The sequence below is a fragment of the Gopherus evgoodei genome, chromosome 1 (assembly GCF_007399415.2).
Source record: "Gopherus evgoodei ecotype Sinaloan lineage chromosome 1, rGopEvg1_v1.p, whole genome shotgun sequence".
In the NCBI taxonomy this organism is placed as follows: domain Eukaryota; kingdom Metazoa; phylum Chordata; order Testudines; family Testudinidae; genus Gopherus; species Gopherus evgoodei.
This window is the reverse complement of record NC_044322.1, coordinates 111,034,147-111,051,321: the sequence shown is the minus strand read 5'-3', so window position 1 is coordinate 111,051,321 and position 17,175 is coordinate 111,034,147. Positions and strand designations below refer to the sequence as shown.

Here is a 17,175-nt window from a genome sequence, read left to right as displayed (position 1 = left end):
CTTTTCAGAATAGGACAATACTAACTGGGATCTTGACCTCTGAATTTTGCATCCAGTTTCTTGTGATGTGTACACCGACTTAGGTACAGTATAAATATACAAACACAGCATATTGTATTGTCAAACAATTGTCACACAGTATTTATTGGAACATTTTTACCAAAAAGGGGCTCTTAACTGAATAGTATAGGGTAAAAAAAAAACTCATTTCTTTCAATCCAGATTCCATGTATATTCACCAGACTAAAGAGTTCTAATTCAGAAGTTTCACTCTATACGGGTTTATGAAAATGGAACCAAGTATCCTAAGTGTGTTCCTTTGTTTCTTCTAATGGGGAAAAAAAGTCACTATGTATTATGCTGAGAGAGAAAATCATGCTCATGTTAGCCAGACAGCACTGTTCCAATTGACTACATGCAAACTGTGTGGTGACCGATACCTTCCTCTGGTGACACGCTTGCCTTAGGTTTCCAGGATTCTGGTTAGCTCAGAGAGAGTTGGAGTTAAACAGTTTCCTTAATAGTTTGCTTCCTGTGCAGCTCAGAGTTTCCAAAGATGTCTTTAAAAAAAAAAATCAGTTAAAATGTAATTGTGTTCTAGGGTGCATACGGTGGAGGCTTTTCTTCTGGCAGGAAATACGTTGGTGTGTATAGTGGCGGGGCATTGGGTGGGAGACCATAGTTTGAGCTGGACTGAGATGGAGGCTGAGTATCATCAGATAAAGAAATATCAGTAGATGATGATGCTGGAAAATGGCTTGCAGGCTGTAATTAAACAAAGAAAAAATGCCATCTTCAGTAAGGGATTACAGACATGTTTGCAGCTATACTGTATTAAGTGTATATAGTATGTACCATTAAACCTCTCACACATCTGTAATGTGGACATCCCTGTGGTGTTAATGCACACGTTTAGACTGACATACAGTGCATATGGAGGTGAGACAGTTTACACTTATCACTTAAGTTAGTCTTAATATGAGTTTTATGCATGCAATTCACCCTCCGTCTAGGCAACTGAATAAAATCCTTTTCCCTAAAATAAAAAAAGAATGCTCTAGTCCCCCAGGTAAATCAGTATAGCAGAGTGGGCTTTAAGAGATATGCAGATGTTTATTTAAAATTCATATTGCTACCTGGAAGCTATCCTATGCTGTAGGCATTTATATACAATAGTTACCTTTTTGATCTCATAAGCTAGTCAAAGTTCAGGGCTCTGTACAAACGGTTGGTGGAGTCTGGTTTCTTTGATGCAATCTTGTCTACAAATCATATACAAAATTCTATTTCCCTGAACAGAGGTGCAACCAAACACCAGGGCAGCATCCTTGCTTTCAGCACCAAAACCGCATTCAGCCAGCAACCTCTCTACCCCCAAAACAGGTTGGTCTGGAGGCTTTTCCAGATCTGTGCTCCCAGCTGTGTCTGCTTTTGTCTCTTGTGCTTCTTCACTCACATACATCTGCTCCCCCCAATGGAGTCCTCTGCCCACGCAGTCCAAATTACAGGGAAGGCTCACATGCCCCTTGTGTCATAGACAGCCACACAGCTCCACCTTACAGCTATTTTAAATGAGGGGTAGAAGTCAAACAGTTTAAGTAAGATATTGTGGATAAGGTTGAACCTTATTTCAGTATAGGATGCCTATTCTCTGATCCACTTTATAGCCCCCTGGGTAAGTAGGGGGGGTGTATGGATAGAAAGATTTGGATATCTAATATGTACGACTGATTGGACTGTAATACTCTGGCTCCTTTGGATTTGGATTGGAGTGAGGAGCTCTAGGTGCTTATGAAAGCAGCCCATCTTCAACCACTAATGCTTCACCCACTTTGTTAAAAACAAAAGGGCACATTGACGCTATGTGGGGGAGTTTTGCCCTTGACTTCAGAGGGGCCAGGATTTCATCCTTGACCTTCAGATGTTAATCACCTGCCATTCCAAGGGTGTCAGCTGAAGTGTTGAGTGGCCAAAGTGCTCAAAGACCCTGAAATTTTTCAATTTAAAAAAAAAAGCTATTTTCAAGATAAGGGAAATGCAAACTCTGACAAGTAAATGCCACTGTCCCAGGTACTTAACATTTTAAAAATCATAATTTTCTATAACAGTGGTATTCTAGTACTGGTAACCATTGCACCTAGGTAAATGTCTCCTTTGCCAGATCTAAGATCCCCTGTGCTGTTCATTCTACTCTCTACATGCATGGACCTCTCCGTGAGAATTCTGTGCAAGCAGAGACATTAAAGCTTTGGAGTCAAGAAGCCTTTGTGTGCTTCTGAGAAGATAATTTCCTCCTCTGTTTATGGATGTGGTTGATTTAAACAAGGCCTGAGAGAGGGGATTTTGTAGTAATCTTATTTCTAAGGATACAAATGCATGGTTACAGCACATACTAACCATAGTGTAAAATCAAAATTAAAATATTCTGATATTTTCACACTAGGCCTAGAGTCTCCTCTGTTTAGTTTTTCCTTTGTCAGTAACATCTAGACCAACCACCATTACTGCAATCATAATTATCCATTCACTTGATCAGGGGTGTTGCCAATGAGAGTGGCTGTACGGTAGCATTAGAGTAAACTGTTCTATAAGCCAATTTTAGAAATAGCTCTATCAGGGTTGGAAGGGACCTCACTAGGTCATCTAGGTCCAGCCCCCTGCTCAAAGCAGGACCAATTCCCAGACAGATTTTTACCCCAGTTCCTTAAATGGCCCCCTCAAGGATTGAACTCTCAACCCTGGGTTTAGCAGGCCAATGCTCAAACCACTGAACTATCCCTCCCCCTTGGTAAATAAAAAACACTGGCTTATAGCTGTGTAAAACAGTTTGTTTTCAGAAATAATATTCTACCTTTTTACAACAATATGATTCTCTAGCTATTCCAGAGCCCCTCAGTATGTTGACCAGTTGAGTTCAGCACAATGTGGACTCAGGTCCTGATTTTTTAGCTGTTACCTAACCAAGCAGAGACTGCCATGGAGTTACATTATTAAAAGTGCCTAAGTCCCATTTTGCAGAGTTAGGAATTTAGGCCTCTAGCAATCAGTGAGAGGTAGGTGCCTTTGAGTCTAGGTCTCAGAGAGACTCAGTGGGACTGACTTAGGCGCCCAAGGGCTAAGTCTACAGAGCACTGCACACAGCGCTTAGGTGGCTTTGCATAGGCCTACCTGTGGAAACTCTGTCTCTAACTCTGAGCACACCCACAGTCAGGTGTGTGTGTGTGTGTCCTGATTTAGTGGTTAGGGCCCTCAGCTGGGATGTGAGAGACCCAACTTCAGATCCCTGCTCATGTCTCCTACATTAGTGCCCTAACCACTGGGCTGCAGCGGCACTGCTTGGCTCCAACTGCTGCAGCAGGTACCTCTGGAAAGCCTGGGTGCTTTCCACAGGTATCTGCAAGTGAGCTGGGAGACCTGGCCCTGCAGCAAGGAGCCTGGAAGCCTTGAGAATCCCAGCTGGCTCCAGGGCTCTCTGGGCTACTAGACTCCCTGCTGTGGAGCCAGGCGCCCTTTTCTCTCAGGCTCATAGCCAGCTTCCAACTCAGCTCTCTCAAGATCGCCTTCTGAGGCAAAAAACTCCCCTTTAAGTGCATGGGAGCCTGGGCACCTCAGGTGGTGGTGGGGATTCCACTGTCTGGTACCTAGGAGTTAGACACTGCAATGCTCAGCACTGCAACGTCCACATCCCTTTGTACATCTTGCCCTATGTCTCTTTGGAAAATGGGATGTAGGCATGTTTGACAGTTTTGCTCATGTTCTATACAAGTCACTAACATGGCACCCTCCATTTGATTAGGCCTTTAGTGTGAAAGCAGACCCACAGATGGTAACTGTCATTTCTGCTTTCTGTAAATGTGAGCTAAGCTTTGGGTTAGGACCAAAGATTTACTCAGTAGTTGGGGGGGGGGGGGTAATGTCTAAGAATTTGGCCATTTCAGAACAGATTATTTACAAAATGTCCAAAAATGGAAACAATTATTAGACAGCCTGCGCTGAACATCTTCGCCAATCATGAGTTTGCTCACATACGTAAGCCTTTATACTAGTGCTGTAACTCATTCCCTCCACCCAGCAGTGTGGTTCTCATGTACATGGAGCAAGGCTGGTTTTTTTCCAGAAAGATTAATAGCTTTCATCTGTGGAGACTAAAGCTTGCAGCTGATCTCTCCTGGGGTGCAGGTGCTTCCTGCCTCGGATTGTCATGAACAGAAGAAAAGGCAAATGAACACACTTACAAAAATATTGAATATAGGAAAATACAATGTTGGGTTTTTTTGGAAAATTTTGCATAAAATAGTGACAGATTTATTTTTGAAAGGTGAGGGGGGTTTTATATGCCAGACCACTAAATACTTAATGTGCATCTCTTCAGTTTGATTATTTTCTTTGTCATATCTTTTGGTTGTTCTTCACCCCGGTCTCTCTACTCTCAGGTCATACTGATTTGAACTTAATTATAATCTTTAGAAACTCTCAGCACCATTGCCAGTTGAAAATGATCCCTGATTACTAGCCTCTCTCTAGTATATTAAGGTCTATAACACACACAGGAGTAATTGTGGTGAATTAAATGACCACAATCAGTTTTCAGAATCTGAAGTTCTAAGGTTGTAGGGTATCATTTTCAGGCATGCAGGTTTTATTTGCATGCAGGCTTTTCTGTGGTGCTTATTACTTTAGTTTCTTGACCTTCATCATTGTAGTATCTGAGCACTTAAACATGAATGAATTTTTATCTGCACAATACTCCTGCGAGGCACAGAGTTATTTCCATTCTACAGATAAGGAACCAAGATACAGAGATTAAGTGACGTGCCTCAGGTCACACAGGTAGTCCGTGGCAGAGCTAGGAACTGACTTCAGGGCCCCCAAGTCCAGTCCTGAGCTTTACCCACATGACCTTCCTTTCCATCAGGACTTCGCTGACTTTACACTGTACTGCTCTGCTGTTGCCCCAGGCAGCAGTTTGTCAATCAATTAAAGCAGTGAGCGGCAGCACCTAGATCAGCAGAGAAACACCAGCAGGGACAGCAAACTCAAGGGCATTTTTTTTTTTTTAAACACTGCTGTTGTCACAGGCCAATATCATGGAAGAGCAGAAAGGTGAGGGAGCCAGTAGTCGCAGCTGGAGCAGGGAAGGCTGGGGATTTCAGGGCAGCAGCAAAGGCTCAAACATTAGCTCTTTGAGTAGATGCAGCTGTGAATTCCGTGTGTGTGTGTGTGTGTGTGTGTGTGTGCGCGCACGTGCATGTCCTCTGCACCAGAGAGAAAGAACTTTGCCTAGCAGTACCTGCAGGGGCGGTGCGTATGCCCTGTGGCCATAGCCCCTCCCCTGGCTGTGTATGGGCAGCGCCAGCCCGATCCCTTCAGTTCTTTCTCATCGATCGTGGCTAGAGTCAGAGCTTTATGGAATCTTCACCTCCCACTTTCACTCTCCGTTTTCTGACTAGTACCTGAGGCTTAGTTTAAGTGTTAGTAGAATATTTGGCAGCCTTGTGTGATGCCCTCAGCAGGGTTCAAGCATTTTTCATCATAGAGGGGGGCCATCCCCAAGAGCAACCCCCACAGCAGGTGCTTGTTGAAGGATACATTACAGAAAGTGGCTCACTCTGCAAGTCGGTCACAAAGGGACTTGCGGTTCAAGCAGCAGCTTTCTGGAGCAAGCCTTGAGGCCCACTTTGGCTCCGAGGCCCTCATCTGATAGTTGGTCACCTTCAGATCTGGCAAATGATGCCACTCTGCACTTGGTATCTGGTGTCTCCCTCAAGAGGAAAAGGGGTCATTCACTGCCCTCTGGTGTGGCCAGGAAGAGGTCCCATAAAATGAGCCGGGACCATTCCAGGGCTCAGCGAGATTCCTTCTCCTCTTCTAGGAGTGCTGACCAGCACTGCACTCCCTCTGGCATATGGGATGGAGCAGGTCCATCCACCTGCTCCTCGGTACCGTGCAGTGAGCAGCAAGGGCCTGTACTGTTGACTCCAGTTCCGACCATGGGACATCCATTGGGTCTGGAACTGATGATGTTGGCACCAGTGCTGATGGTCTTCACATTGATGGCACATGAGCCAGCATCAGACCTGCTTTGCCTCTCAATCCTGGACCTCTACTAGTTCATGAGTTCTCCGGTGCTATGGCATCTACTAGCTAGTCCTCCATTGCGTCCCTGACACCCTCTGGCTATGTGTCAAAGATACCAAGTATGCTGGCACTGCAGTTCCTACCACCTGTGCCGCAGACTGTGGATTCAAGGTTGGGATTGGCACAGAAGGCCTCCTTGAAGTTGGTGCATCCTTCAGCACCATCATTGTCTTGGCAGCCGATCCCATCGAGTGCAATGCCAGCCTCCGTGCCGATGCCTCTCCCAAGTGGGAGCATGTCCCATTTGGTGCCACTGGTGCTGATTCCCCACTCCTCTTCATCACTGATGCTGCCTCCTGATTGGGCTTCAAATGAGTCTGAGTGGTTCTTTGCCGTATCGGTGGTGGCTCCCATATTGTCACCACAGAACCTCCGGGATCCCTCAAGGTCAGGGTTGTCCTCATCGGATAGGCATAAGAGATTACCCTTAGATCATTATTCACACTGAGATCGGCATCTACTCCACAGTCAGGACAGTGGTTCTTGGCCCGATGACTGCAACGCCTTATGCGTATGCCCAGTGGCTTTCTTGGAATCTCTGAGATGTGCCTCGGTCCTGAGGTTGCACTCCAGAGTGCAATCACTGTTCCCGACAGTGACTCCTGCTCCCATACCATCTCAGCTGTAATTGACAGCTGAGTCCATTCCCCTATCCCCCTGGGACCTATGAAGCTCTTTCAACCAGATCCTGTGGTGCAAGAATAGAATCCACCATTGGTGCAGCAAACCGCCTCTTCATCCTCCCTGGATGAATCTATTGTGCTGAAATCTTCCTCTCCCTCAGTGTCCGAGGACTTAGTTTAAGGCATACCAGGGCCTCCCAAGATAGCAGCCATATGCCTCAGGTATCCAGGCAGAATTCCCGCCAGAGAGCGCACTCAAGCTGCTGGATGTTCTCCAATCATCAGCTCCAGGGAGAGTAGCCTTTCTGCTAAATGAGGCTCTCAAGAAGTTTGCAAAGGCCTTCTGGAATATCCCAGTTTCATTGTCCCCTACGGCGAAGTACTTCATTCCAACGCAAGGGTGTGAGGATTTCTACTCCCAGCTGGCCCTTACCTCCCTGCTGGTGATTGCAGCAAATGACGGTGCTCAGCAGGGCAGGTATAAATCAAATGAACATTGGGATCTGGCAGGCTTTGATCTCTAAATATGACTTTGTCAATTGGGCAGCCATGTCTAAGCTTGCAGACAACTTGCCAGAACCCTCCAGGGAAAAGCTTTTTTGACAGTTCTTGAGGAAAGGAGCATGGTTGCCAAGATGTTATTGCAGCAGCCAGAATTATGGCATCAGCTGTCATCATGAGGAGGGCCTTACAGCTGGAGAATTATCACACTGTTCTCCATGTGCAGCAGAACACCGAGGCATCCCGAGATACTTTGCATGCTTTGGGAGTGTATATTCTGGCGGTTAAGAGACAACACTATAATGGTCAGTGGCCGAACAGCAATTCAGCTCTCAGCGGTTTTTTGTACAATTGTCCCTTCCTGTGCGGCAGCAGGACTATACCATAAAGAGTCACAGATCCCAGAAGAGAAGGTCCTGTTGTTCAGGGTTTAACTAGCTGGACCTCTTGCTCCTGGTGCCTAGCAAGCACACATTTTGATGTGTGTCCAGGACAGCAGTCCAGTGGTAATCTCTCCTCCATCTCCCCTGTTCAGAGACAGGTTGGCCTGCTTTTACAGTGGTTGGGACTCTCACACAGCAAGCCTCTGAGTGTGACCTCCTCCCCCCTTATAGAATTAAATACGTGTTTTTAATGTATTATAAATGTTGGAAGAGAAGCGGGATTTGGGGGTGGAGGCTGACCTTGTGACATCCGACATAATAACCTCATGACCCCCTCAGGAGTCACGACCCTGTTTGAGAACCCCTGGGTTATGCTATACAGTTCCTCTCCAATCCTCCTCCCCATCCACTACCACATCCCTTTTCAGGGACCCTCTCATGAGAGACTGCTACTAGAGCAGGTTCAGTTTTTACTGGCTTTGGGGACAATACAGGAGGTCCCCCTGTAACATCAGGGGCAGGGGTTCTACTCCTAGTATTTCCTGGTCCCAAAGACCCAGGGAGGGATGAGACTTATCCTCAATCTCCTGCTTGGCCAAATGGAAGCAATTCTCGGTATGGTCATTAGCCTGGGGAGTTCAACTGATGCTGCCTTGTATCCAGGAGTTTTGGAGTATCTGTTACACCTTCAGCCTTCTGGTCTTGCACTTAGTTAATTGGGAGTCCACCTGGCTGCAATTTCAGCATTTCATCTGTCCATCAGTGGGAAGTCCATGTTTTCAAAACCCATGCTGTGAGGTGCTTGAAAGGAGTCACTCATCTCCACCCACCAGTTAAAGAGCAATTTCCTTTGTGGGACTTAATACTGTCTTAGCAGCAAAGAATCCTGTGGCACCTGTGGTGCGGTGTGCAGTTACTGGTGAGAATATGTTTCAGGTTGGCAGGTTGCCTGTGGGCGAGGACTGGCCTGCCACCCAAGGCCTGTGAAAGTGTGGGATCATTGTCCAGGATGGGTTGTAGATCCCTGATGATGCGTTGGAGAAGTTTTAGCTGGGGACTGTATGGGATGGCCAGTGGAGTCCTGTTGGTTTCTTTCTTGGGTTTGTCTTGCAGTAGGAGGCTTGTGGGTACACGTCTGGCTCTGTTGATCTGTTTCCTTATTTCCTCGTGCGGGTATTGTAGTTTTGAGAATGCTTGGTGGAGATTTTGTAGGTGCTGGTCTCTGTCTGAGGGGTTAGAGCAGATGCGGTTGTACCTCAGTGCTTGGCTGTAGACAATGGATCGTGTGATGTGCCCGGGATGGAAGCTGGAGGCATGAAGGTAGGCATAGCAGTCGGTAGGTTTTCGGTATAGGGTGGTGGTAATGTGACCATCACTGATTTGCACCGTGGTGTCTAGGAAACATATTCTCACCAGTAACTGCACACCGCACCACAGTAACTCTAACTCAGGAACCAATCCATGCAACAAACCTCGATGCCAACTCTGCCCACATATCTACACCAGCGACACCATCACAGGACCTAAACAGATCAGCCACACCATCACCGGCTCATTCACCTGCACGTCCACCAATGTAATATACGCCATCATATGCCAGCAATGCCCCTCTGCTATGTACATCGGCCAAACTGGACAGTTGCTACGGAAAAGGATAAACGGACACAAATCAGATATTAGGAATGGCAATATACAAAAACCTGTAGGAGAACACTTCAACCTCCCTGGCCACACTATAGCAGACCTTAAGGTGGCCATCCTGCAGCAAAAAAACTTCAGGACCAGACTTCAAAGAGAAACTGCTGAGCTTCAGTTCATCTGCAAATTTGACACCATCAGCTCAGGATTAAACAAAGACTGTCAATGGCTAGCCAACTACAAAACCAGTTTCTCCTCCCTTGGTTTTCACACCTCAACTGCAAGAACAGGGCCTCATCCTCCCTGATTGAACCAACCTCATTATCTCTAGCTTGCCTGCATATATATACCTGCCCCTGGAAATTTCCACTACGTGCATCTGACGAAGTGGGTATTCACCCACGAAAGCTCATGCTCCAAAACGTCTGTTAGTCTATAAGGTGCCACAGGATTCTTTGCTGCTTTTACAGATCCAGACTAACACGGCTACCCCTGTAATACTGTCTTAGTGGCTTTTACGAGACCCCCATTTGAGCATCTTGAAACTTCTTCCTTCCCTCTTCTATGTCAGAAATCTGCCTTCCTTGTGGTGATAACATCTGCAAAGCATCTGTGAGTTGCAGGCTTTGATGGCAGAACCTCCTTATGGGTCATTTTCCAGAAACAAAGTAACCCTCCAGCCAGACCCTAAATTTTTATCTCAGGTTGTTTCCCAGTTTTAGATGAACCAAGTTATATATCTACCAATGTTCTTCCCTAAGCTGCCTTGAATCCCAGAGAAGCAGCATCTTTACACACTGAATGTCAGGCGATGTCTAGCTTTTTATCTGGATAGAACTAAACCTTTCCGTTCTTCATCTCATCTGTTTGTTTCATATGTGAACAACTGAAGGGTCAAGCAGACTCATCACAGACCATGTCCAGGTGGATAACTTCCTGTAGCATGACAGGATATGAAGTGTAGCCCAGGCTATGCCTCCTCAAGAGCTATGAGCTCATTCCACGAGTGCGCCGGCGACGTCAACAGAATTTCTAAATGACATTCCTACATTGGACACTTGCAGGGCAGCCACTTGGCTTGCAAAACTATGCACAGAGGGCCACTATGTCATTATGCCTGTGTTCAGATCAGATGCACACTTCAGGAATGCAGTCCTCCTTTATATAAACTCTTGAGCCCCACCCTACAAGCACTGCTTGGGAAGCACCCACACATGGAATACCCAGCTGCAGCTATTTGAAGAAAAAAGAACGGTCACCTACCCATAAATGTTGCTCTTCACGATGCGAGGCAGATGTCTGTTCTATGACCTGCCCTCCATCTCCTCTGCATCGGAGGCTGTACTCCAGACATTGGGAGTGAAGGAACTGAGGGGGTCAGGGTAGTGCCACACTTATATGGCCTGGGGAGGGACTATGGCCGCAGGGGGTGAGTGCGGCCACTACAGGCACCGCTATGCAAAGTTCTCCAGCTCTGCTGGCTGGGATGTGCACACATCTGTACACGGAGTACATGTCTGCATCACATCTCAAAGAACAACAGTTACAGAGAGGTGACCTGTTTTTTTTTTTTTTTTTGTGGAGCCAGAGTAGCAGCAGAAAGATGGGGGAGCAGATTAGATTTCTTTGGCTAATTTAGCTACTTCAGGTGCCAAAGTGAATTCCTCACTCCAGGCTTGTACAAAATTCAAATTATTCTCAGGCAATTGCCATTTTACGATTGTTTGTTTCAGTCAATATAGAGGATTAGTGACCAGTTAATACCTGGTGTGCTTCAAAGTTAATACCTCATATATGGCCCTTCATGCTGCTATTGATGCTATTAACAACCCAGACTGTTGCCTATGCATGGGGAAAAACTGTAATGCTTTCACCTTATCATCTTTCCTTAAAACCTACCTCTGCTGCCATGCTTACAAATAACTCCCATCTGGCACGGGGTAGGAAGTGGTGAGGTGGGAAGTTTTGCTTTTCTGCTAAACTGGCCTCATTTATGCTTCTCATTTTCCCAGCTTTCCCCACTCCTCTGTTTTGTCCACCTACTGAATCCTGTCTGCTCTAAATTGAGTTTTCCAGGGCACGGATTGTCTTTGTTTATCTATACAGCACCTAACACTGTGTTACTCTGATCCTTGATTGGGATTCCTAGGCACTACCAAGGAACACATAATAATGATTAATGAAGGAACCTGGGGGGAAAATCTGAAAACGGTATCTGGACTGACCTCCGTAAAAATAGAGGAGAGTCTGTGTTTTAGGCAACCAATCCATCTTCCCTTCCACCTCCAACTCCCCCCAAACCCCACAGCAGATAAGATTTAGCAGTGCAGGATTTATACCACAGAGAAGCATCTGGCTTTCAAGAGGATTAACAAGAAAATATCATTTTGTACTCTACCTGAAGAGGTAAAGGATAGGATGAATACGCAGGAAGAGCTGCAGCAGAGGGACAAAAACCGGCATATGTCAGGATCTGCTGGGCTGGATTGTACAAGATCTGAGGAGGGGGGACAGAACTAAAGGCAATTTGGGACAGAGGTGCCTGCTGAACACAAAAGACAACAACAAGTTAGCAAAATGCAACCATGGATTTAGGAAAAAAGGAAAACTACTTTGACTACATCAAACTGACTGATCAGATCGTGTGCCAATGTTTGATTTTTCTATTTTCTTATTTCCCCAGCATAAAAAATACACACATTATACAAGTCATTTCCCTCTTTATATTAATAAAAATGTCATTTTCTGCTTTGCCTGTAACCAGCCGTCCAAGAATCTCAAACATTAATACATTAACCCTCACAATACCACTGTACCCTCTAGAGAAGTAAGTTGGGAAACTACAGAACTTTGAAATTAAAGCCTCCTTCCCACTCCCCACTTCTACTTTACTCTCTAAAAATAGGGTATTCTGGGGGGGGGGGAGTTGGTCTGAAGTTATACAACTGCTTTCTGTTTCACCTTAAGAAATGTCCAGCGCTTCCTCAGCCTAGCTGACGATGCAGTGGGCAGGATTCCAGCCCAAGAAGCACCAAGCCTAGAACCCATGAAGAGTGTGTGGGGGCAGCCTTGACCTCTTCCCCCATAAGCACCCCTACCCCACAATTTTCCACTCTTCCAGGCACATAATATCCCTACTTCTTGCCATCACTAAGCATGCTGCTGCACTCACTCCGCAGCTGCATAAATGAACTGATGCTATAAGGCTTTTTCCCCTCTTGCTCTTGAGACACGTGCAGTGGCACATACCCTTTCTAGCATTTGCTATTCCAGGCCTGGCCTCCCACCAAATTTGTTCCATCAGGGAAGACCTGTTGCAGCACTCCTTACTTCAGAACCCCTTTGTTGTCCCCCTACCCTCATGGGCCTGATCCAATGAGTAGCCAGCGTTTTTCTGGAGGTTCTTTTAAGATTAACCTGGCAAATCATCACATCTTGCAAAGGTGACATATGGGTCATGATTCAGCTGCTGTTTTACTAATAGTTTCTGTACATGTAAAACGGGTCTGGCCCCTCAAGTCTTTGGATCTGGCCCGCGGGATTTGCCACCCAAGTGGCGCTGTGGGCTCTGTGCCGCTCCCAGAAGTGGCCAGCACCACGTCCCTAGGCGGGGGGGGGGAGGGAAAGGGGCAGAGGTACCTCCTCTGCAGCTCCCATTGGCCAGAAACGGGGAACCATGGCCAAAGGGAGCTTCGAGGGAGGTACCCACAAGCAAGTGCAGCTCTCTGAGTCCTCTGTCCCCTCTCCCCCAGGGGCCGCAGGGATGTGGTGCTGGTCGCTTCCCAGAGCGGCGCAGGGCCAGGGCAGGCAGGGAGCCTGTCTTAGCCCCACTGCCACCCCCGGAGCCATTCCAGGTAAGTGGGGCAAGGCTGGAGCCTGGACCCCAAACCCCTGTACCCTGAACCCCAATTGTCTGCCCTGAGCTCCCTGCTGCATCTCAACCCCCTGCCCTGAGCCCCCCCGCCTGCACCCCCAACACACTACTGCATCCCCTCCTGCACTCCGCACACCTCTGTGCACCACTGGCCTGAGCCCTCTCCTGCACTGTGCACCCCAACCCCCTGCCCTGAGCCCCCTCGTACTCCTTGTACCCCTCCTTTGCCTCAATCCCTTGCCCTGAGCCCCTTCCTGCACATCCCGTAACCCAACCCCCTGCCACAGCCCTACATGCAATTTCCCCACCCAGATGTGGCCCTCGAGCCAAAAAGTTTGCCCACTCCAATGTAAAACAATCCCCTGTGGCACCCAGGGCTCTTAGTGTCTGATTTGTATTGTTTAGCCACATAGGCCGCGATCCTGCAGAGCAACTCAAAGGGTTGTGGCAAGCCCTGGGGGACAGCATCCATGTCTTCCAGGCTCATTACTAGTTAATGAGGAGTAGGGAAGCTTCACAAAATGTAAGTGGAGGCAGTCCAGAGTCCTCCCTAGGAATATGTTGAAATACCAGGTGCAACACTCTGCCATTCAAAGGTTATAAGCAGGGCTGGCTCCAGGCACCAGCGCAGCAAGCAGGTGCTTGGGGCGGCCAATGGAAAGAGGCAGCATGTCCGGTCTTCGGTGGTAATTTGGCAGCGGGTCCCTCAGTCTCTCTTGGAGCGAAGGACCTGCCGCCGAATTGCTGCTGAAGAATGAAGCAGTGGGGTAGAGGTGCTGCCGATCGTGGCTTTTTTTCTTCACTGCTTGGGACAGCAAAAACGCTGGAGCCGGCCCTGGTTATACGGTAACTCTTTTTCCATCTCCACTCCTCTCTGCCGCACTCTAGCCATTCATCTTGCCCCTTCCTAAAATTTCATTCTGTCTGTGAGGCCTAAGTGAGGGAATGTCTACAAGCTCACAGCCATGCTGATCTGGGAAGATGGCACCTACAACCATTTCCACAATGATGGGGCTGAAGGCTTCCTTTGGATTTTGTGTAACACCAAGGACCATGTCAGTTCTTAACACATAACATGGGACATAAGAAGAATGTTTTTCTATCAAACGTTGGATCGATACATAATTATATAGAAATAATAAAAATACATAAATGTAATTACAGTAATAACTTTACTGGGTGTTTCTACAGAAGGGGCTGACTCTGAGCTCATTGCCTGGAGGTAGCAATGTCCCTGTGAAATCGCTTTACTGAAATCACAAGAATCGTCCTCCCTTTGGTTTCAACAGAAAAAAACAATTGACTAAGCCCTGTTCTAGGTAAATTTCAACATGTATCTAATCTGTCTGGGGATGCTTATTTCTAATTAACATGAGTTTCATAGACATCTAATGCAAACGTGTACATTAATACAGAACTGCCCCCTCCCCCATGCTTCTGGTCCAGATCCTAAATATCTTTGTGGAGCTGGGCCTCTCTCCCGCCATGGCTAGAGAAAGGAAAGTGTGGAACAAAGAGACATTCCCCTACTCCAGAGAAATAGTGAGAACAAGCTAAAGAGAGTAAGGCTGGATGGGTGGGGTTCTGTGGCCTGCCTTGTGCAGGAGGTCAGACTAGATGATCAGATTGGTCCCTTCTGACCTATGAGTCTATGAGTCTATAAATACATGAGTCACTCATGCCAGAATGTGGCTCAGTCCTGAATCAGAATGAAGCATGAAATGTAGGCTGAGACTTATCGATCTGTTCAACAGCAACATGAAACACAGGTATTCTATTTGTATTCATTGCAGTTAGCCAACTTCTTTACTTGTTACATGCTACATATGTTGGTCCTTCTCACCACAATCTCTGAAAACTTTTAAAACCACTGTGCCAGAAACTCATGCACTAGAAGCAACTATGTTCCAATTTTTGGAAGACAAATTAATATTCTCTGTGCAGAAAAGCTGATGGGTTTCAAAGCAATTGCACTTTTTTTTTTCAGCTCATTCTTGCACCACCATAGCTATAACTGGTAGCTATAGCTCCCCAAAGCTACACATGATTTTTACTAGACATCCTAGCTGTCTCTTTTAGATTTCATCCTTAAAGACATGCCCTCTGGGACAATTTCTGTATAAACCTTCAAAATGCCTGTGGTATTTCTGAGAAGATTACATCATGAAAAAACAGATGATGATTCTCTCACCCCAAATTTTATTTTTTTTTATATCAATCCCATCCCCTTTTCCATGCCTTTCCTTGCCCAACTTAGTATTTTCTGAGGCCCTAGTTTCCTAACTGCTGTTTATTGATACACAGCTACTGAAATAAAGTAGCAAATCAGTAAACCAGATAGTGTAGGTTGCCCAAGAGGAGACTGGAAAATCATTTGCTGTAGTGGATAACAGCGGTTCTAGTATTGATTTTTATACTGTTTGACACTATTGTGGGGTTTCTCTGTTTAACACATGTTTGTGGTGATTTACACAGCTTTAGTCATAAGCAGATAAAGTGCTCACTCCCACCCCTCCACTCCTGCTGCAGAGGAAACTTAAGCAGCTCTCTGATTTCCTCAGCTTTGTCAGGAGCTGAACAAACTTGCTCCACACTGGGATGATGTTGCATGACCGCTGCTGTAGTTTCATTCCATTGCTTTTTGCTGCTTGGATGCTTGCTTGGCATGAGTGCCCAAATCTGTAAATGCAAGCTCAGCCTTTCCAGCATATTGTGATGTGTGAGGGTATGAAACTTGGTCACAATTATTCTGTCTCTTGTAGGAACATTTCAATAGCTTTGCATCCCTCATGAACAGTGACAGTAAATCAATGCTTGCAGAGGGATTAGTTTCACCCCAACGAGTATTTCTGGAGCAAAAGACAAGTCCAAGGTCTGTGCAACACCTAAGTTACCCTTTAAGCCTTAGCTGAAGTAAAAGTGGGATTTATGTGTTGTATAAGCCTTGTGTTGGCCCTCCGCACAGGGATGGATTTCACCATTATAGCCTAATTCTCAGAAGAACATTCGCAACTCCTATTGGTTTTGGTAAAGCTTAATTTAATTTAATTACCTTTTAACCTGCCTTGTAAGGTTTAAGCATCACCTTCCCATTACTTATCTGCATCTGTCTCCTAATGTACATTGTGCCTCTGCCCACAGCAGCCCTGCTAGCCTGGAGAAATGTGGTGTTAAAAATTAAATGCATCTTTATAGCATTTAGCAATAGAGCCATTGTCCTTCACAGCACCTACAGCAGGTGTTACAGAAACAAATTCGAGATTTCCAGTGCTGGGTAGAAGACTATGATGTCTCAGTCTCCAAAGATGGAAATTTAATTCTTGATGTAGCAGTGGTGCTCACAAATTGATCAAGTGAAGGCTTCAGAAGACAAAAAGACTTCACAACAATCTGGCACTAGCCACACCACCTCCCCAGGGGAAGTACTGAAAAGGCTTCCTCCTTTCACCTCGTTGCCCTGGCCAATGCATCCCAAGGAGTAGAAGCTGACAAGAGCTGAAATGGGTAGTCTAGGGTGACCACATATCCCGATTTTCTAGGGACAGTCCCAATTTTGGGGTCTTTTTCTTATATAGGCTCCTATTACCCCTTACCCCCATCCCTATTTTTCACATTTGCTGTCTGGTCGCCCTAGGGTAGTCAAACCTGACACACCCAGTGCAGGACATTTAAAATGGATCCAATGTGGTTGATGTCACTATGTTTCAGATCAATCTTGACCGTTGCAGGAGACTGGCCTGAACAAAGCTACTGGCCCAGGGACCCAGGAAAAGCAACATCTAAATCATTTCCAAAGTCAAAGACAAGAGTAGAGACAAAAAAAGGGAAGACCGGGAGAAAGAATGAGGCAGAAGGGCTGTGTCAGCATTGGTTAAAATTGGCTCTGTAATTCTCCTCTCTGCTCAGGAATCTCCTGATTCTTTTCCTTCCTGTTCTGCCTGCTGGTTTTTACATGTGACCTTTCCCCATGCCCGTCTGTCGAGCACACAGTGAGAACATGAGTAACGCTGGGAAGCAG

General features: G+C 46.3%; 1 protein-coding gene across 1 annotated transcript in view; it reads right to left on the bottom strand.

The window, feature by feature from the left end:
• The window catches only part of TMEM255B (transmembrane protein 255B), a 116,398-nt gene continuing 99,223 nt past the window's right edge, over nucleotides 1-17,175 (bottom strand). The window contains exons 8-9 of the mRNA XM_030551664.1: nucleotides 11,682-11,828; nucleotides 1-765 (exon numbers count right to left, since the gene is read on the bottom strand). Of these exons, the coding sequence (XP_030407524.1) occupies nucleotides 598-765; nucleotides 11,682-11,828 (315 nt within the window). The 3' untranslated portion in view covers nucleotides 1-597. The remainder of the gene's footprint in view (nucleotides 766-11,681; nucleotides 11,829-17,175) is intronic.